This window comes from Phodopus roborovskii, unplaced genomic scaffold, assembly GCF_943737965.1.
Source record: "Phodopus roborovskii unplaced genomic scaffold, PHOROB, whole genome shotgun sequence".
Lineage (NCBI taxonomy): Eukaryota > Metazoa > Chordata > Mammalia > Rodentia > Cricetidae > Phodopus > Phodopus roborovskii.
The window spans coordinates 35302201-35323828 of NW_026126418.1; the positions used below are offsets into that span (position 1 = coordinate 35302201).

Sequence of the window (21628 nt, forward strand, 5' to 3'; positions counted from 1 at the left end):
GAGTCTTCCAGTCTTCAGATTTCTCAGTCCGTACAGCAGTGAACCACACAACTCATAGCTGGCTCCCCCTCTGCTTAGCCTCAGGGGCAGCAGACTCCAGATTAATTCCCAATTATTTCTCTCTTCGCCACAAAGGGCAGGGCCATTGTTCTTTGCACACTCCACTGCCTGCTCTGAGCCTCCTACAGCCTGCACTTGTAGGCATCAAGATATCTAGCCTTCAGCACTGTGGCCTTGCCTATCTTTTACCTTGGGGTTATAGCTGGTCTCCCTGATTTTGATTGTTCCTCATTACTGGGCTCTCAAATGATCTTCGTTTTATCAGTTAAGTTCTTTCTCAAGCAGCCTTTAGCCCAGATCTGTGCATCATGGAAAACGACAAAAGGAAATTCCTCTCCATTCACTGGCCTGGCTGGCTGGAGGAGTCACTGATTCATGGAAATCTGCAACTGGACTTGGAGCTTTGTAGAGCTGTGAGTGGGTTTGCCAGTCTCTTTTTGACCTGGCCCCCTGACTTAGCTTTTGGATGAGATTTCTGCTATTATTTGCATTCCAGGGAGCTTATTGGGATTTCGTTTTACTGATTTTCCCTTCTGTTTCTTTGTGAATTTCTGACTGAGCTCTTACACTTGCTAACCTTGCAGCAGGCTCCCTGGGAGGCTCCCAGTTAGGCCAACTGATTTTCAGCACCCATGTTTAGTGAGACAGAGCCTGCTCTGCCTCCATATCCAAACACTGTACACCTACCCAGAATGCATAGCAGGAGGGGGGCAGCAGGAATGTGGTATTCCCACTCCCTTTTTACAGATGGAGATATTGACATTACTTGAGATTGAGTCATTGACTTCAGTCATACAAGTAGTACTACATAAACTATAGTCTTCATGATTTCAAAACCCATCTCCTGAGGTTGGCTAGCTTTAACCAGATTTCCCAGGCACATAGTTAGACCTAATCTCCTAGTTTCTCTTTCAGTAAAGGGTAGCCAGGTGACACAGACCCTGTGAATGTAATGTGAACAGAAATATTAAATGCCATTCCTAGATTTGGCCCATGGAAACTGTTCAAGTAAAATATCCCATGCCATCCTTCCCTGTGTGATAGTCAGAGGCCGGTATCCCTGGAGACCTTGAGAACCACATCTTCAGGATGACGGAAGCTTTGTCATGCTAGGTCCTTGCTGAGTTTTTACAATTTATATTGATCCGCAGGGTGATGATAACAAGCAAAAGTGTTCATCGTTGGCCATTCCCTGTTATTCTGGGCTACTGGGCTGACATTCCTGTCTCAGACTACAGCTCACCTCCCTGCCTCTGAAAGCCATTCTTGACCTGCCTTCCCCTCCTTAGGTAAACATGCATGCTGGTGTCTTGGAACATCCAGCCTTTTTGCTCAATAGTTATCTCTGGCATGGAGGGAATGCTCTAAGAACGACTGTCTGTCCCGTAAAATCAGTCTTTTTCATGGTCCTTTAACTGGGCGGGAAGAAATTAAGATATTCTAAAAAAAAAAACTCTGTGTCTCTCAATCTGACCTTCAGACTACTGAAACAGTGCACCCCCAAAGAAATGGAAATATCCTTGAGAATCTCACGCTGGGAGAAGGAAGAGGTAACAGTGGAGGTGGGGTGGGGTGGGGACTTGTCTCTTGAGGTTTCCCTCAGTTCTAACAACTTGTTAGACAGGATTGAAGGGCAGTCAGTGGTGGGCAGGACTACACCTTGACTGGACCACTTAATGTGTGTTTCTTTGGTTCTCTATTTAAACTTTGATGTCATCTCAGTATTGCAGGGACTGGGTGTTCACTGCATCTCTGTCTCTTTGTGGAACACTGAATGAATCTCCCTTTCTGCTTTCCATTATTAACTTGCCTATCTATATTGATGTAGAGATGACAGGTGGCCAGTCCTGACTTTGGGCACAAGTTGTGACCCCACAATCAGTAGTAATCCTACTATCACCCCTTTTCAAGGAGAAATATAAAAAATGAATAGCATTTTGAGTCATATAAGTATATTTCTTTAAAAAATGTAATTCAAATTAATAAAGGAAAAAATAGCAAAAAAAAAAAAACACACTTTTTTTTTTTAAATTTAAAGAAATATATGGAGGGGATTAACAGTAAGAAGGCAGAAGAGGAGACCTGAGTAGCTCTAAGCATTTACTTTCCTTGAGTCTTCGTTAATGGAAATGTGTTTTCAAAGTCATGCATTTCCACTGCCACCGGTGGGCAGAGCCTGAGGTTATTGACTGATCAGACCAGGGTTCAAGGATCATCTGTGTGCTCAGACTCTGAACAGAAGGCAATTGCATGTTATTAATCCTCCACCAAACGACGGGACTGGTTCCAGATCACCAAGGGCCTGCAACCCCAAGTGTCACAAAGGCCACTTCAAATTGAGAAGAGAAGACTAGAAGTATTTTTGTCTTGTTAGATTTCTGTAAGCAACTTTTTAAAGTCAGGGGCTTACAGAAGAAGACTCTGGCCTCTTACCAGGCCCTTGTTGATTAGGCCTCATCCTAAGGCAAAGCACCTGTTTCTGAAGCTTGACAGATACCCTCTAAGGGTTCGTAGTGCACTCTGGGTTTGGGGTTACTGCTTTGAGTACGGTTGACCTTTTCTCTCATGTCACTGAACTGTGTTAGATCTGGACTTTGGGGCATTGACCTATAAGCAAATAGTGTTCTGGACAAAGCCTGATTTCTGTTCAGTGCTTTATTACAATGAAAACTGAACTAGGAAAGGGGTACACAACCCTGACTTTCAGTGGAGTCTCCCGCTTTTGCCGTCTTCAAATTCACTTCTGAAGGTAAGTGATTTGGATTTTGCCTGTAGTGTTTTAAGTCTATGCTGTTTGTGTGTGTGTGTGTGTGTGTGTTTCAGATTTACCGAAAGTCCAATGTTGTCATATAATAAGGCTACAGCCCTTGGGTAGATGTTTGGCAGATTTCTTGATATATTCAATGAGGGAAGCTTGGTGACTGTCTTACAGCAATGCTATTTTGTACATCAGTTGTCTTGAAAGTGTGTGTGTGTGTGTGTGTGTGTGTGTGTGTGTGTGTGTGTATAGTTAACATGGGTGAATTGGGAAAAAAAGATCACCCAAAGTAAAAGGAAAAATGCCAGAGAGGTGCTTTTAAAACTTGTCATTATGAAAGCATGGCCGTGTTTGAACTAATATAAAATCATAAGTCTTATCAGACACTTTAAAATATCAGTTATTCTTTTCTTGACTAAAACCCTTCATTAGCTTTCATTTTTTTCATGGGATAAAGCCCCAAGACTCCAGTATTAAAGATCAACAGCAACTCCAGAGGTGGTTTGTACCCCATCCTCCTCCCAGACATACCGGTATTCTTCAGCCCTTGCCGGTCTGTCTCTGGGGTCTGGGCCTTCCATATGCTCCTCCCTTCCTTCTGTTCTTCCCCTGCCTGGTTTGGGTTTCTCTCCAGGGCAAATTCATGGTGAATGTGTTCATTCCAGGACTTCCCAAGCTAGTGCTCCCACATCCCCTTCACCATGGTCATTGTACTAATTTAAAAAAGCTGCCCATGAGAAAAAGGCACCATGTGACACAGCTTGGGTGGAGGGTTTTATTTATTTATTTATTTATTTTTAATTGGGGAAAGTGAATGGGAAAATGGGGGAGGGGAGAGGAGAGACCTCTCTGTCTAGGGACAGGAGTGGCAGAAGAGAAGAGAGAGGCAGAGAAAGAGAAAGGGAGAGAGGGGGAGAGAGAGTGAGAGGGGGAGAGAGAGTGAGAGAGAGAGAGGGAGAGAAGGAAAGCAGCGCCCTTCTAAAAGGGAACATAGTGAATGTGCACAGGTGGTGCTCTTAGTGGCTGCAGCTGAGGGCACATATCCTGTCAGGACCCCAAGGACAGGCCGGTACAGATGCCTGAATACTAACAGTCATCACACCTGCAATTTTTCCATGAGTCCATCATCCGTCTTTTGTTCACTCCAGAAGCTCACGAGAATGAAGCTAGTTAGAAGGTTGGTGCTATATATTTCAGTTTAAAAATCACATCCTTGAGAATTTTCTCACTTTTCTGAACTGACTTCATGGTACTAGAGTGGAAAGGGTTTCTGTAAAGAGCCAGAGAGTAAATACAGCGAAGGACATTCAGTTTATGTTAGAGATACTCATAAAAATAAAATATAAAGCTGAGTGAATATAATAACTATATTCCAATAAAACAGTGATTCAGAGAGAGAGAGAGAGAGATTGAGCAAGCAGGCAGTCAGCTGATTGCCCTTATTTCAATAGAATTGTAGAATTCTTTACTCTGAAACCAGTTTCTAAGAGTCTGTTTCTCCTTTTTTCCCTCCTTCCTTCCTCCCTCCATTCTTTCCTCTTTTCCCTTCCTCCTTCCCTCTGAATTTTCTTGTGTTTATTAAAAAAATATTATAGCAAATTATTAAGACATCCTGATTATGGCTTTTGGTAATGGATAAAACAGTTTAGGTGCTAATTAAGCCTTACAATGTGTTAGCTGAGAAAGTAGGGTTCAGTGGCATTGTGACTGCTTCTGTTGATAAGGGGGGAAAAACTTCTGAGGGAGGATGGGCATCCTCAAGATCCTGCCAAATAGATCTGTTCATCATGGTAAACTATTTCTACATTGCTAGGGTTTCAGAGTCTAGCAGAGATGTCCTCCAGGACTGCTGCAAGCTTTTTCTGGAACCTTTCCTAAATCAGTCAATGGATGAAAGCATGGCTTAATGACAGATTGAATGCATTCTATGTTGTAATGGTATCAGACAACCCATTCAGGAGACGATCTATTAATTTTCAAATAGATGCACTTAGTGTTAAAAAACTTCAGTGTCTTTGTGATCTGAAATCATTAAAATTTCAGCACAATGGCTTTCAAATATCATCCCTGCCCTGGCTGAACCACCAGAGATTGTGGCAGCACCTTCCAATTTTCACAGAAAAACTGATTAATTTCTTTGGCCCTGGACACAGGCGTCTTGTAAAATATGTCAGAGAAAGAGAGAGAGAGAGAGAGAGAGAGAGAGAGAGAGAGAGAGAGAGAGAGAGAGAGAGAGAATGGGACTATGTAGTTCGGAATAATGAAGAAAAGGAAAACACCCTCTGACATCTAGTAGCTGGTCTGACACATCAGTTAAGCTCTGTTCTTCTCCTATCAGAAATAAGCAAGCACACACCACCAACCTCAGGCATTACTCCGAGAACATACATAATAAAATTTGACAACACAAGAACAATTAACAGTTCTGCCGCAAGATGCAGAGCATGAGTGAGTGCTATTTCTTTGCCCATCTTTAAGTTTCCCAACTTTTTGACAGCATCTATTTAGAGCCAACTCTTGTTTCCTTAGGCCCTTCCTCAACTGCTCTAATGGAAGCCTAGGTCCCATAACTAGACCTTTCTGACATTCTCAACTGAGATACATCATGACCACCAATGTGCCCTCTGTCACTCAACTTGTTGACTCAGAGTTGTGTTCATGGTGGTCTTTGCTGAAGGACGTTAGTGATGTTATGAGCATCGAAATTCATGCTTGAAATAAAGCTTTCTGTTTGAGAATGTTTCATTTTCGGAATAGAATAAAGCACAGAAATGAGTTATAAGGATTTTCAGGAAGGCACACACTGTAGGAAACCTCATGTGTGGGATGCCAAGGGGCTAGCATAGGAGAATGAACTCAGGTTAGTGGGTTGACTGCACAGGACCCCGGAAGGCTGAGTTAGGGAAGGGTCAAGGGGATTAGGTGTTGGAGTGTAAAGGGCAAAAGGAACTGTGCTCTCTTCCATTGTGGATTTTACCAGGACCAGCTTTGTGGACTCACAGATATGTTACTAACACATGATTGGCTTGGTGTTGTTACCTATAATCCCAGCACTCAAGGAGGCAAGTTAAAGACCAACCTTGGTTTACATAGTGAGTTCCTGGCCAGAGAGGAGGCGTAGTAAGATCTTCTGTCAATCCCCAATGTTCCCTTGGTCCAAAAACAGTGGAGCAGCAAGCAACAACAGGGCTGGTGGAATTCCAAAATCTGAGGGAAGGCACTGAACTTTTGGCCTCTTAATACTGCTGAAGATATGCACAGCAGTGGACAGAAATTTCTTAAATGAAGGAGTAAGTTAGGAAAAATAATTGGTGACTGAATAAAAAAGGACACATCTTGCTGGTCTCAAGGGAACCTACCCATCACTGTTTGCTATTGTGATTCTTCAGGGAGAGGGGGAATCATTGCTTTCAGTGTCTACTGTGACCCCCACCAGGCTTCAGTGGACCACTCCAGTACGATGGTCACACTGGTGGCTCTGGTTGAAGTAAACAGGTCACACAATGCAGCACAAAGTTATGAATCTGGAAGAGGGAGAGTAGAGACTGATAGGGATGGGAAGGTGCTAAGAGGGACAGACACACACAGAGAGACAGAGACACGGAGAGAGAAAAAATTAAGGATGTATTGTATATCTCTCCAATCTATACTTTTCCTGGAATCTCCTTATTAATTCATTTAGTCTGAATTATGAAAGTTCAGTACACTGTAGACTCATTCTCTTGTTTTTTTATATTTTCTTCAAGCTTTTGGTTCTAAAGACATGCCGTAGTAAATACACCAATATATGTGTCAACATGGATCTCATATGATGTGAGTTTGAATATAGGCCCTGCCAGTTACCAACCAGTTACTAATGTGCTCTTGAGCATGTAGCTTAATCTTTTCATGCCTTAGAGCCAGTGTCTGGAAAGTGTGGAAAGAATTAGTTTCCATCTCAGGGGACAAGGATTTGATGATTGGGTTTTCTGTTTGTTTTTACTTCTGAGCACCTCCTACCCTGTGCATGGGTATAGAAGTCAGAGGACAGTTTGTGGGATTCATTCTACCACTCTTCTACCATTTGGGCACTCAGGTTCTGGGGGTTAAACCAGGGTAGTCAGGCTTGGTGGCAAGCACCTTTAGCAGCTGAGCCATCTCACCAGCTCCCTATTGAAGGACTTAAAGTCAAGACACATGTAAAGAACATTCCTGGTGTATCCAAAGTGCCATTTCAGTTTTAATATTTTTTTGGGGGGTGGTTGAATATTAAATAAATGTCATTAATAATTATTAGTTTTAAATTTTAAAAATTTCTTCTGAGACATTTCTAGCTTTTCTAGAAAATCAGTTTTACCCCGGTTTTCAAGTTTATTATCATGAAGTTTCTCATAGTACTTGATTATGATTTTAACCTTTTCTGCCTAGTCTTCTGTCTATTTGTTTTCTGTTGCTTATTGTGACATCCATTTTTTTCTTGACATGTTTTGCTGAGTTCTGTCTGGTCTTTGGCTATTTGAAAAGATCAGCTTTTATATTTGCTCTGCCCTCTCAATCTTTATTTCTTTAAGTTTTAAATCTTATTAATTTTGAGGTTCACCCCCCTTTCCCTTTACTATGCTGAGGCTTGAACCTAGGGTTTCTAGTGTTAGGCAAATTCTCTGCCACTGGGAGAGAAAGGGTCTTAAGAAGAATGGCATTCATTAATTAATCTTTGTTGTTGTTTGTTGTTTGTTTTTGTTTTTTGAAATGGGGCTGTCCTGGAACTCACTTTGTGGACACAATGAAAATTAGGAAATGCTTAGAACTTGATAATAAAGATAGAAAAGCTGTGGGGTCCAACTAAAAAAGACACTCAAAGATTTGGTCATAAACATAATTGCACTTAATCTTTTAAAAGATTAAAGAAGAACTGGTGGTGGTGGTGGCAGCGGCGGCGGCGGCGCACTCCTGTAATCCCAGCACTCCGGAGGAGGAGGCAGGAGGATCTCAGTGAGTTCAAGGCCAGCCTGGGCTAGCCCTATCCATGACGAAACATTGAGAGGTCCAGCCTTGTGCAGGTCTATTGCAGAGAACTCACAGCTTCAGTGAGTTTATGAGTGCAATGGCTGTATCATGCTCAGAAGATGTCTGTTGGCTGCACATCTTTTGTTTTTCTTAATCTTTCTGCTCCCTCTTCCATGATGTCCTTTGGGCCTTGGAGAGGGTGATACAGCTTTCCCATTTAGGGCTCAACACTCCACCATCCCAACATTCTTCAACCTGTGGCCATTGAGGGGCTTCTGTGTTAACCACTGTCTAGAAGCTTCTCTGATGAAGGCCAAGCATAGCACTTATCTGTGGGTACAAACCTGAGTATTTAGAAGACAGTTTGACAACATGACAATTAGGAAAATAATCGTAGACATTTTCCACTATGGCCCATGACCTCCTCAGCCACGGGCTCTTGACTAGGAAGCATAAGTTCTCTCCTGTGAAGTGGATCTTAAATTCAACCAGAGAGAAGGGTTGTCCCCATAATAGTCACGATAGTGTTGTACTAAATGATACATTTTTTTTTCTGGCAGATCATTATTATAGTTTGCAGGATCCATAGCTCTGCAAGACTGTTGATAACTTTTTTCTCCAGCAACCTGTATAGCACTTTCTAGCACTAATGAAGGCTAGTATGGAGGAAGCCTTTGGCTCACGTCAGCATAATTTATCTACACGTCTTGCCAAATTTAGTCAATTTTTATAAATATGCCAATTGTAACTTAAATATATTTCCTATTTTCAGATTCCATACACTGGTGTTAAACAAGAATGTGTCAAAGCTCCTATATTTCCTAATTGTGGTAGTTCATTAACTTGACAAGATATAGAATCACCTATGAGCCTATTTGTGAGGAAAGAATTATGTAGATTCGATATCCTCTGCCTATGCCTGTGAAGGATTTTTTTTTTTCTCACTAGGTTGGTCAAATGGGAAGACCCATCCTAAATGTGGTGGCACCATTTTGTGATCTTGGGTCCCAAACTACAGAAAAAAGGAGCGAGCTAGCTGAGCATCAGTGTTCATCACTCTATTTCTCCAGGGTGGATTCTTCTCACCTTAAGTGTTCTGTGTGCATGTTAACAGCCCATGGAAGTAGACGTTACATAGCATGAAGTCCATTTGAGTGAAGTGTACAACACACTAGTTTTTAGTGCATTGATAGATTATGCAACTACCCCTGCAATTTAATATTTGCATATTTTCCTCATTGCCCAGTGGAACCTTGTCTTCATTATCAGTCACTCTTTCTTGATCTGCCTTTTACAATTGCCCCAGACCTAGACTCTCATTACTTACTGTCTCCACTAGTTGGCTACACTGACATTGAGTATACATAAGTGGAAACAGATAATTTGTGTACACATTTCGTATACACAAATGGGAAGAGATAATCGGGGATCGGGGACATTGCCACTGTGTTTATTCACAGGTCCATCCTAGTAGGTTGAATCATATCCATCTGGACATACTTTTCATAATTACTGGAATGTTTGGGCATTTTTCTCTATTCCCTCTATGCACATTTTCTATTTTTTATACTTTTTCATAGTTTCTTTTTTTCTTTGACTTGTTTTTTGATTGCTGAACTTTTGTATGTTCTCAGTTTTAACACTTTGTTTATCCAGAGGTTGTTATTTTAATGGTGCTTTTATTTATTTTTGTTTTAAAACTTAAAATAATAGTTAAATCCAATGTTAGATTTCTAGATAAAAATAGTTGGATATTGGCAAATTTTTAAAATCTAAATTTCACATCATGCATCCCATTCCGATTCTGCCCATCCCCCCCCCACATATATGACCTCTACTTCTGCAACTTCCCCACAAAACAAAACAAAACAAAAATTTTAAAAGCAGCAAAACAAAGACATAAAACAATACAAAACCAGAAAACAAGCAACAAAAACAAAAGCAACACAACAACCCAAAGGAGAAGCATCTCATCGCGGAAGCTGTGGTGTGGTCCATTGAGCCACAAGTGCACCCATTAACCCTTTCATCTTTACTTGCAACTGTTCATCGCCTTGAGTCATTGGTCTGGTTCAAGGCCTCTGGCTTCTGCTAAGCCATTGATATGGGCTCCCCCTGGGGGTCCTTTTAGATATCCTGTTGCTCTGTGTCATGGGGACCCTGCAGTTGTGCATCTGTAGGTGTATCCCCTTCATATGCTCTAGCAGCTCATAGATCAGGTAGATGTTGGGATGGGCCAACTCATAGTCCTGGTTCTGGGCCTGGGTGGTAGCTGGGTTGGTCAGCCTGCCAACTTTCCCTCATTGTCTCTCCAGCACCGTCTCAGCTAGCTCACCCAATGCAGCCTACAGCAAGGAGCAGGGCCAGGTCTCTTGCTCTCAGGCACTCTGGTACAGCTCACCCATGCTCACACCACCAAGGCCAGCTCCGTGGTCTCTCTTTGTGGTCTGCTCTCTCTCCATACAAGGGACATACAAGGGGAGGGATCAGCTCTCCTGCTCTCATACCCTCAGTGCTGGCTTGCCTGCATCCAGACAACAGGGTCAGCTCTAGTGTGCTGGCCAGGTGAGGTGCAGGTCCATGGTGAAAGGTGGGGCCATCTTTCCTGATTGTGGGGTGGGGGGATGAGGGGCAGCTCTCTGCTGTAATATACAGTGAGGGGCAAGGGCAGCTATTCCAGGGCCAGTGAAGGGCAAGGCCAGCTCAGAACAGCCCTTGGATTTCAACATGCTTGGTTCCTATGATCCCTGTGGTAACACGGGCCATTGACATCAGCACAGACCCCAGCCAAAGCAGGATAGCAGACCCAGACAGGGCCTGTTACAAGCATGTTTTCCCACTGTCCTGGTTCCTTTGCTCGTGAGCCCCAAATAACACACAGAGATGCTGTATTAGATATAAAGCTGTTGACCTGTTACTAGCATTTCTTATTGGCTAGCTCTGTCTTAAATATTAACCCATTTCTATTAATCTAAGTACTTCCACATGGTCTTGGCTTACCGCAGAGAGGATTCAAGTTCTCTCTCTCGGTCTTATATTTTGAAGCTCCCTACTCTTCTCAATTCTTCTTCTCTCCTAATCCCGCCTATCTTGCTTTTCTATTGGCCAACACTGCTTTATTCATTAACCAATGTGAGAAACATATTTATAGAATGACATCTCACATCATCTCCTCTTTTCTGTCTAAAATAAAAAGAAGGGTTTTAAACTTAACATAGCAAAATATATAACAAAACATTTATCAAATAAGAACCACAGTTAACAACATTTAGTCCATTAACATTTAGCAAGATTTAAAGAAAATATTTTATCATCTATCCTATCTTTGTGATTCTAAAGTTCTATATGTAACTTATCTTTAATCCTAACTAAGGAAAACCATAACCATAACTATCTGTCTTTAACTCTATCAAAGACCACAGAAGAATAGTATACAAAGTCTAGAAATGACAGAGACAACTTGCCTGGTCAGTCACCTGAAGTTCTTCTGTAATGTTCCATCTTTAGTGTATATGCCATAGTGTGTCTGGAAGACTCCTCAGCAAACCAGGAAACTTTAAACTATCCACCTGTATTGGTAGTTTGCCAGTCACTTTTCTCTGTGTCCTGTAGACTGTCTGGCAGACTTTTTCATGAAGCAGGAACCCTGTAGCAATGTCCATTTTATATCAGCAGTCACTTTCCTGTGGGCCTGCAGGTCCAGTTTATATAGCATAAAGTCAAACAGTCCAAACAAGAATAGTATCTTTTCCAAATGGCTAGTCTTGCCATATTGGAAGTAAACTCCATAACGAGTTTTTTCGATGTCCATCTTCCTTTCTGATGCAGGTGGTGTTGTCAGGAGCAATTGTGCCTCATTGTTAAGAAAAACCCTAAGCCATTTTAAATGCCATATTCTGTAGGTCTTTGAAAGGTTTGAAGAATGCCTATTCATCTCAAATACATCTCTGTGTATCTAGAAACCTAACATACCTAACTATAAGTTTTGACTATTATAGGTAACTATCTATAATCTGTACTAAATTATACATTACATTTTAAATGACTATATAAACAAACACAATACCTAAACAAGAGAAATATACATATCACAAAATTGACCTTAAATTTGTATGAGTAAATAAAAATCCATTTCAAAACAAAGTATTTATATATATACCACAATCCCATTTTTACCTTTAAAGAGATTGGTTGTGGTCATTAACCATTTATAACCAACCCCATTTAAATGAAAACAAACATTTATAGACAATATTTGGGAATTTGGGTGTCATTCTTTCCAAACTGCTTCCTTCTGGTAGGGGGCACTGTCATGGGGGGATCCTAAGAAAATGCAGAAATCCTGGTCTGCCTTGTCCAAGCTGTTTTGAATGGTGGATCATGGACATTGCTTCAGGGGGTCTTGCTTCATCAAACCATGTTAGTCTGGAGGGAATCCATAGATTTTTATTTTTTTGTGGAAACAAAAGTAGAAATCTTTTCCCCAGTAACCTGTCCTTAGACTTAAAATTTGGTAGTCAAAGCATTTTTAAAATATATAAATTGGATTAATCCAGCAGCATTTGTTTTAACAGTTGTTGCTATTTCCTCAGCAGTCAAATAATTTAAAGACAATACAATAACAGAAAATGTTACCAATTGTTTCTTTAATTATAATATCTGCCATCCTCTCTAATTCCAATTGGATGAAGTTGGAAGCTTTTCACAAGTTCACTTCAACTCTTTTATCTGTATAATATGCATATGTATATGTACATATATATGCATGCATAGTTTATCTGTATATTATACAGAGGGATGTATATGTCTGCTTATGTATAATGCGTGTGTATAATATATATATATCAATATCTCCTTATGTAACTTTCATAGATCTTCATTTCATCATGAGATATAACTCCATAGGCAATGATTGGCAGTGATTTTCAAGGGTCTCCAGGCAGTGCAGAAGGTCCATAATAGCCTGTGGCTCCACATAGAGAGGGCCCTTTTACTCCCCTGTCTGGTGTGGGTGTGGGTGTGGGAAACTTGTAGTCCTGTCAGGGCCTAAACTCTCACATCCACGCCTGTGTCTAGAGCCTATAGTGAAAATACCAACCGCTGTGCTCTCCTTTCCCTTATGGTACATGGAGATGCTTTCAGTACTTTCTCTGCTTCCTTGGCTCTGCTTGGACTCTCCTTCCCTTTGGGATATACTTACAAAAGACCACTGATACTACTTGAAAGGACTTGGGTGTCATTGTACCAACTACACTTCAGAATGTCATCAGTTGTTTTATTCTATACTTAGTGCTTTGATGAGATTTTGTTAAATCACAAATAGAACAAATAAATTTTAATTTAAACTAAAGAAAACCATCTTCCTTCTTTCCTCCCTCCCTCCCTCCCTCCATCCCTCCCTCCCTCCATCCCTCCCTCCCTTTCTTTCTGTCTCTTGGTGGCTCCTTGAGGGCTCAGATGACCAGGTGGAGGCAGGGGATACCACCTCATTGGGTCGTCTGTTCTGGATGGTCAGCTTCACCGTAATCCTCAGACCTTTCCAGTCAATGGATGCTTTGGCAATGTCGTCACTAACTTTTTTTTTTTTTTTTTTTTTGAGACAGACCCAAGAACTGAGCTTGGGGGCCAAAACAGATGTGGCACCCACCTCCCCTTCAGTGAACCTGAAGTACACAACTTTGATCTCCTTGGGTTTGAACTTGGGCAGCATGGTGGTGTTCAATGAACCCAGATTCGGGATGACTGAAGGACGTACCATAGCCTCCTCCAAGACAAAAGCTGAAAAGCAAGAAAACCATTTTCCATTGGGCTAATTTTTGGGAAGTTGGCAGTGGTCATTTGACTAACAATTAATGAAATCATGACTTTAGTCCAGTTTTTTGTTTCTCTTTTCTCATATTTAGTCTCCTTCACTGCGATGTGAATGGGTTATACGATCTATTTTTATTTGAGATTATTTACAGAAGCTTGTTTATTTGGCTACTTTTGTGAAAGAGAAAATATATAGTAACTGCATCAATTGTTTTATTTTACAGGGTTGTTGAGTGCAGATTGTGAACACCATGTCTGACTCGGTAATTCTTCGCAGTGTGAAGAAATTTGGAGAGGAGAATCATGCTTTTGAATCAGATGGATCATGTAAGTGGCCTTTATATTCACTCAAGTATTGTGCAAAGAAAAGTCAAGACAAATGTGAGTCTAATGCATTGAAGTTTCAAGACAGAGAAAAACCAGTTACAACATGTAGATTTATTGTTGGGCACACACCTGACAGCCAGCCAGTGGGCTTTCTCTAGAATCCATGTCATGTCACATCTGATAGCTCTATGTTGGAAATCACAATATATGAGCGAGTGGAAGCATCCCCCATGAGAACCTCCTTCCTAGGTAGGGAAGGGTTGTTCAACCCTGGCCATTACAGTATCTTTATCCTGTATCATTTCTGATCACTGTGGTAACAGTAATTGTTAAGGTTTCTGCGCCTGGCAGGAATGAGAGTGTGTGGGAGGGTGGCTGTGGCATTAGTCCCTGGCACATTGTGAGCATACACCCTAAGCTGCCATCCACTGAATAAATCTTATGTTTCTATATTATACAGACAGAGAAATTAGGACTTTGCACACTCTTTTTAAAAGTTGCTAAAACACACACACACACACACACACACACACACATATACTAGTTATGTAATCATTTTCTGATTCTCAAGCCATGTATCTACAATGTGATATCTCTTTTGTCTTACTGCAATTATATTAAAAATGTCAGCAGACCTAGGAAATGATGGCCATGGTAAGAAGGATTCCTTAGGGTTCTCTGTGGCTCCCTTATGTCCCTGTAGACACTCACTTCCATTGCTCTGCGTGTGCTGACAAAAAGTAACCTGCAGCTGCATCTTATGGGCTCTGGTGGTTATGAAGTATTAAAGACACCTTCCAGCAGATCCGGGGTCTGTTAAATAGAAAGATGTTTGATGTTTCTAACAATAAATCAATTCCCATTTCAACGGATGATTTAAAACAATCATAATCACTTCAACTAATTTAGAAACTATAGAAATTTCTGTCACCATGGTGGCTCACATCTGTAATCACAACCCTTGGGAGACTGAAGCAGGAGAATTTCTGTGAGTCTGAGTTTGAGGCCACTGTGGACTACACAGTTCCCATGTGGCCAGCTTGCATCATGGAGTGAGAGACCCTATCTTAAAAAGAAAAAACAAAACAAAACAAACAAACAAACAAAAAACCCGAACTTCTTTGTGATGTTTAGAAAAAAACCACATGTTTAGTGATCTGGAGAAAAATCCAGATATATAGTCAAAGCTGAGGGAGGGAAGGAGAAAGAGAAAAAGAGGAAGAATGGGAAAGATACGGAAGAAGATAGATCTAGACAGCCAACAATTATTTTATAATATTTCATAAGTAAAAGCAGTTTATAAAATTGCTTTTGATTGACTAGTGTTGTGCTTGAATGTGATTTTATTAACCTCTTTACACATTGTTTCCATCCTGACAGGTAACAATGAAAAGAAACCAAGGTGAGTGGTCATTCCAGCAGCACAGCATCTTCTCTAGGATGGCTTCAGAGTATTCCTCCAAACACAGAGCAGAGCATTTTCATGCACGTTACTTCCCATGCTTGGTGTGTTCGATGCTTTCTCCTCTTTGAAGCCTCCTGGGATATCCCTTTCTGATTATTCCAGGCTTCTTCCTGTGCATTTCAGTCCACCAGGGCTGCTAGCTCAAACAAGCAGCAAGGGGTGGGACAATAGATGTGATTTCATGAGTGCTGGCAGGTGTACACTAATTCTAATAGGTCTTTAAAAAAAATTCTCTCCACTCCTGTCTCCACCTCCCTAGTGCTGGAATTAAAGGCGTGTGATCCCAGCTTGGGATCACCTTGTATGAGCTCTGTTTCTCTTTTAGACTGCATCAATTTCGTGTAGCCCAGGGTGGCCTTGAACTCTGTCCCTGGAGTACTAAGATTAAAGATGTGTGCCACCACTGCCTGGCCTCTAGTGGCTTAGTTCTGCACTCTGATCTTCAGGCAAGCTTTATTTTTTAAAGCACAAACAAAATATCACTAAAGGGAGGTCCTCCAACTTCATCTCCACCCCCACCCCCACCCCAGGTGAATTCTTAGAGTTTTCTCTTCAGCACTCACACTGACATGTAAATTGTGTATGGGGCAGGATTAAATGGGGTCTGCATCAGAACAGAGGCATGGGGAATGGCAGAAGGTTAGTTTAAGAAGTGTGAAGTATTTTATGACAGAAGAAGGTGGTAGCAGTTGTACAATTCACTCTGGGCTAGGAGGAGTCAGGTGGCCCTGGTCCACTGGAAGGTACTGGGAGGGCAGAAAAGAAGCAGTCACTCCCTACGCCTAGAGGAGATCGCTCTTTTTCCACTAATCTTTTTTTCATACAACATATTTTGATCATGTTTTCCCCCTCCAACTCCTACCACATCCTTCCCATCTCCCTACCCACACAACTTCATGTCCTTTCTCTCTCTCTAAAAAACAAACAAACAAACAACAACAACAAAACCCCAAAAAAGCAAATAAACAAACACAAAATTCAGAAAATAAACAAATAAAAGGAATTTTTAAAACCCACAACAAACAAACTATCACAGAATTTGTTTTGTGTCAGTCAGCTACTCTTGGGGCGGCATGGGGCTGCTTTGGAATATAATATAATATAATATAATATAATATATATATATATATATATATCATATATATCTCATCCAGTGATACATATCCAGTGACACACAATTGAAAACAATGACAATGAATTTCCCTTTGCTAAAAGGTATCAATGGCAATAGCTTCTCTGTTTCCTTTGTTTGTTTTTTGAGACAGGGTTTCTCTGTGTAGCCTTGGCTTGTCTGAAACTCACCTTGTGGGCTATGCTGGCTTCACAAAGATCCTCCCAAGTGCTGGGATTAAAGGCATGCACACAGCAGCACATGATAGATAGCTTTTCTGTTAAGGGTGAGATCCTGTGTCCTCTTTGTCCTCTCAGTGCTGGGACCCTGTCCGGCTTGACCCTGTGCAAGCCTTGTGTGTGCCGACACAGTCTCTGCCAGTTCACATGGGCATCAGTCCCTTGGAGTCCTCCATCACCTCGGGCTCTTAAATATTTCTGCCTTCTCTTCTTCCCCTCGCCTTGAGTGGAGGGCTTTGATGAAGACATCTTTGCAGGTTGTCCAGTGGTGTATCTCTGTGTTAATTTCCATCTATTGCAAGAAGGAGCTCCTCTGATGAGTGTTGGGTGTTGCTCTGATCTATGGGTATAGCAATGTGTCATTAGTGCTATGTTCTGTTAGCAGAATCATGGTAGTACATTTCCCCCTAGGCTCATGAGGAGGGTGTATTAATAGGGAGATAGAATAAACAGTATATGTTTAGAAAATATATTGATTGCATGGTAGCTACTGAGAGCATATAACTTTTTTTTCTAATAAAAGAGTAAGTTGGAAATGAAGATTTAAGACAGAATGTGGGTAGCAAGGCAGATGTTATTGAAACCTTAACCATATTAGCTAGGGAATGGCCTGCCAAGGAAGATGAGGAGACTTGGAGTGAGAATCCCAAGTTGAGTAACTGTCCATGCGGCTGTCTAAGAAAGAACGTTTTGGGAGGGAGCACATTGGCAAAGGTGGGTGACTGGCTTCACAAGAACTAGAATATGCATATTTGATATCTCCTCTGATTCCAGTTAGTGTTGCCTATATACACATGGGTCTGTGGCTGACCCCTGGAGTGTGGGCAGTTTACTAAGGGTCTTATTCCTGAAGCAAACACACCCCCTCACACATATCTTCAGATGCCACTGACTGCCTGTAGCTCCCTAACTAGGTGTGGGGCCTTGTGAGTCCTTTCTCCATCCATGCTGGAATGGTGCCTGGTGTGAGCCTGTGCAGGTCTTTGTCAGGCATCCACAGTTGTTGAAAATTCATGTGTGCAAACTACTGGGTTTGGCCAGACTTTCCCAGCTAGACGGGAGATGATGATGATTCTTCTCCTCCTCCTCCTCCTCCTCCTCCTCCTCCTCCCCCCTTCTTCTTCTTCTTCTTCTTCTTCTTCTTCTTCTTCTTCTTCTTCTTCTTCTTCTTCTTCTTCTTCTTCAAGAAGAAAATGACTCTGGAATTACCGAGTAGGGAGAATTTCTCATCAATTTTGGAAAAAAGACCTTTAAATACCTGTTTTTCTCCTCAGGTCAGAAGAGAAAAAGAAAGGTGAAGACATTCAAGTTGGCTTCTTTGAACTGGTAAAACAACTATGCTGATTTATTTGGTTGATTTTACAACTGTGAATGATTCACACCCTGGAGAAAGTGCCAATTCTTTAGTTGCATTGGCAGGATCTAACTCTAGTGATCAGCCATGCAGTCATGAGCTTCACCTGTGTGGTAGCATGCTGAATAGTGATTAGAAATTCATTGCTCAATACACTCACAAGTCATGTTCGAGATCAGTGTAGCCATTTGGAATAGAATCAGTGGAGTCACAGTTATAATTTTGATAAGGATAACTACCAAAGCAATAGAGCATATATAGCCATTCTTATGAGAATTCTTTAGAAATTCCATAGCTTAGGGAGTCACCCCAAACTGCTATAGGATGGAGGCACTTCAAAGCAAAAATTTGCCCATTGTCCACATGGGCTCTTTGAGCTGAGAGTCATGTTATTGCATTGTTGAATGCTCACACAGTTTATCTACCTGGTAATGGCATCTGTGAAAGGTAGTAAAGTCAGCTCCTGACCTCAGGAGAATAGTTTCAAAGATTTGGATGTAATTTAAGAGTCTAACGTTTTAGACAATTGATGGATAGTACTTCTACATAATTAGTGTGAAGACAACTACTTAAACATGACACCCACAAGCACCTGGTGCTGAGTGCTGTTTATCAGAATTGAAGTGAAACTAAATAGGCCTTCTACCTCACCTGCTTTTCATATATAAATAATCTGTGAACCCTTTGGATTTTTTTTTTCAAGTTTCGATTTTCTTCATCGACTGACACTTGGCTGATGTTTCTGGGAAGTATATGTGCAATGCTCCATGGACTAGCCCAGCCAGGCATACTTGTTGTTTTTGGTATGATGATAGATGTTTTTATTGAATATGAAATTGAAAGACAAGAACTTGAGATTCCAGGAAACGTGTGTATAAATAATACCATCGTATGGATCAACAGCTCCTTCAACCAGAACATGACAAATGGAACACGCTGTGGGTAGGCCATTTTTCATTTTGTTATAATTCAAAACATCCAAAGATAATATTGACTGAGTTGGGATGTCATCAAACACAAAAGAACAGAAAGACAAACTTACCCATGTTGATAGAAATTCCTTAACTTTGCAGTTATTTCCATTCTTTCAGGTCTCAAAGTATCAACAGACATTGCTGATCAAATACTACAGCAACAAGTAACTACATGCCTGAGCATGACACTGTCCATATTTATAGCCACCAAGGAGAGAACTGAACTTCACTTGAGTCTCCTAGACAAAAGCTCCTTCCCCACTAACCTTTTATTTGCTTCTTGGCTTTGTTCCCTCTTCATGTGTTTCATGTGTATGCTATGTTAGAGGAATAGGAATCAAGTTACAGCCAGTAGTTAAGTCTCTGTAGAAGAGTGGTTAGTACAGTGACAAGAAGGTGGCCCTGAAGAAATAGACTGAACTCAGACTACCGTGGTCTCTGAGATACACCCAACAGACCACTCTGTAATCAGCGAGTCCATAGTGCATGCGTGCTGACACCGTTGTGGCATGGATTTTGCACCTGCCTTGTGCTGCCTCAGACACAGAACAAGTTCATTGGCACATATGAATCTATATGCTCAGGTTCATGGGTCAAAGGAAGGGCACGTTCTTCCTGAAAGACACTTGGGATGGCTTCCTCAAATAAATTTTTGATTCTCATATTAACTTTTGAAGATGTTGATCGGGCTGATTTAAATTATGAGTCTTTCTAAATCATTAAAATTCTTCTGTGATGTCATCCACTATGAGGGTTTTTCATTCCTTCAGTCAAAACATTTTGAATACCAGTTAAGTAACACGGACTTATAGAAGCATCAGGGATACACTATCCTGCGAGGCACATCGATGTTTTTGCAGGACTGGTTTAGTAAGCCAGACAGTCATCCATTCAGTGATCATTCATAAAATATTAGTTATAAACTAGTGGTGCTAGATGATTAAAAAGCACAAAATTCTATGTAATACATAGAACTATCCTTTAAAAATTAATAAGCAGAGGCTGAGGAGATCACTCATTGGGTATAGTGATCTCTATGTAAACCTGAGGACCTGAGTTCAGATCCTTGGCACCCACATCAAAATCAGCATCAAGTTGAAGTAGGATAAGCTCCTCCCTTGTATTAAGGCTGGGCAAGGTAACCCAGTATGAGGAATAGATTCCTGAAAGCCAGCCAAAGTGTTAGGGACAGGCTCTGCTCACATTGTTAGGAGTCCCACAAGTAGAGGGAGGCCTATTCCCTTCTGAACAGAAGCACAAGAGGAAGCCCGGCGTTGGTGGCACATACCTTCAATCCCAGCACTGGGGACATAGGAGGAGTGGATTGGGGGAGGTGGGGTTAAGATGTGGGGAGGGAATGGGAGGAGAGGAAGACGAGGAAACTAGTTTGGATATAAAATAAATGAATATGTTTAATTAATAATAAACATGAAAAAAAATCAGGAATATCAGTGTCTGCATCTATAAGCCCAGAGCTGAAGGAAAGGGCAGAGAGAGACAAAATGTTCCAAAGCTTGCTGGACTGTCAGCCCAGGCAATCAGTGAGCACCAGGAGTGCAGAGAGACCCTGTCTCAAAAATAAGGTGAAAATGTAGTGTGCATCCCTCATACACATGCACATATGAACATGTATACTTGCATATACCACACATAGGCATTTAAAAAGGTAAATTAACAAGGTTAAAAATTAACAAGCTGCCCACTGGAGATAAACTTGCTGGCATCTGAATTTGTATCTTTGTCCAAGCTTGCAAAGATATTTCCTTCTGAGGGACTCGACAGTTCCTACAAGAACACTGCTTTCAATGAGCCCTTTAAAGCTCTCCATTTCTTTCTTTTGGAGAGCATAAATGAACTACTTTTTTTTTTTTTTAAGAGTGATATCACCACATCCATTGATGACACTGGTCCTTAAAATCCTGAAAATAAATGTTAGGTCAAAATGCATGACATTTCCATCACATTAGCTACCTATAGATGTTTGTCAGATGAACTGAAGAACAAATCTAGCTTTGGTGTTTACACCACAGGCATTGGCTGAAAGCAAGGAATTTCCTGTTGCTACCACCACACATGGGTTCCTACTTAACCAGGTCTTATACTTAGAACTGAATCCGTAAATTAATTCAGAGGAATATTGTTCTCTCTACAGTAAGTCTGTGATCCAATTACTTAAGTTGTGTTTTTAATTTCAACAAGGTTTTATAATTTTAATAATATTAAATCTGTACTATTATTAAATCTGTTTGCTAAGTATTCTTTACTTTTTTGGTGCTATTATAATAGTAATAGCAGACTAATTTCCTCAATTGCATGGCAAGATTTTCGCTGCTGTTATATAGATACACAATTTATTATAGTGCTCATCTTGGCTTCTACAACATTGTTGTCCTATGTGTTAGTGCCAATAGTTTCCAGTAAATTCTTTAGAACTTTCTATAGACAATCATGTCATCTGATAGAGACAACAGTATTTCATCTCTCACTAGATATTTTTTCTTGTATAGTTGCTCTGAGTCCATGTTCCCCTACAGTGATACTGT

At 41.0% G+C, this 21628-nt stretch overlaps 1 protein-coding gene across 1 annotated transcript in view; it reads left to right on the forward strand.

Annotated features, from left to right (window-relative positions):
• Positions 1-2279: 2279 nt before the first annotated feature.
• Positions 2280-21628, forward strand: part of Abcb11 (ATP binding cassette subfamily B member 11) — an 82806-nt gene continuing 63457 nt past the window's right edge. Inside the window, exons 1-5 of the mRNA XM_051184534.1 lie at positions 2280-2440; positions 13840-13942; positions 15323-15344; positions 18032-18083; positions 18815-19053. Of these exons, the coding sequence (XP_051040491.1) occupies positions 13867-13942; positions 15323-15344; positions 18032-18083; positions 18815-19053 (389 nt within the window). The 5' untranslated portion in view covers positions 2280-2440; positions 13840-13866. The remainder of the gene's footprint in view (positions 2441-13839; positions 13943-15322; positions 15345-18031; positions 18084-18814; positions 19054-21628) is intronic.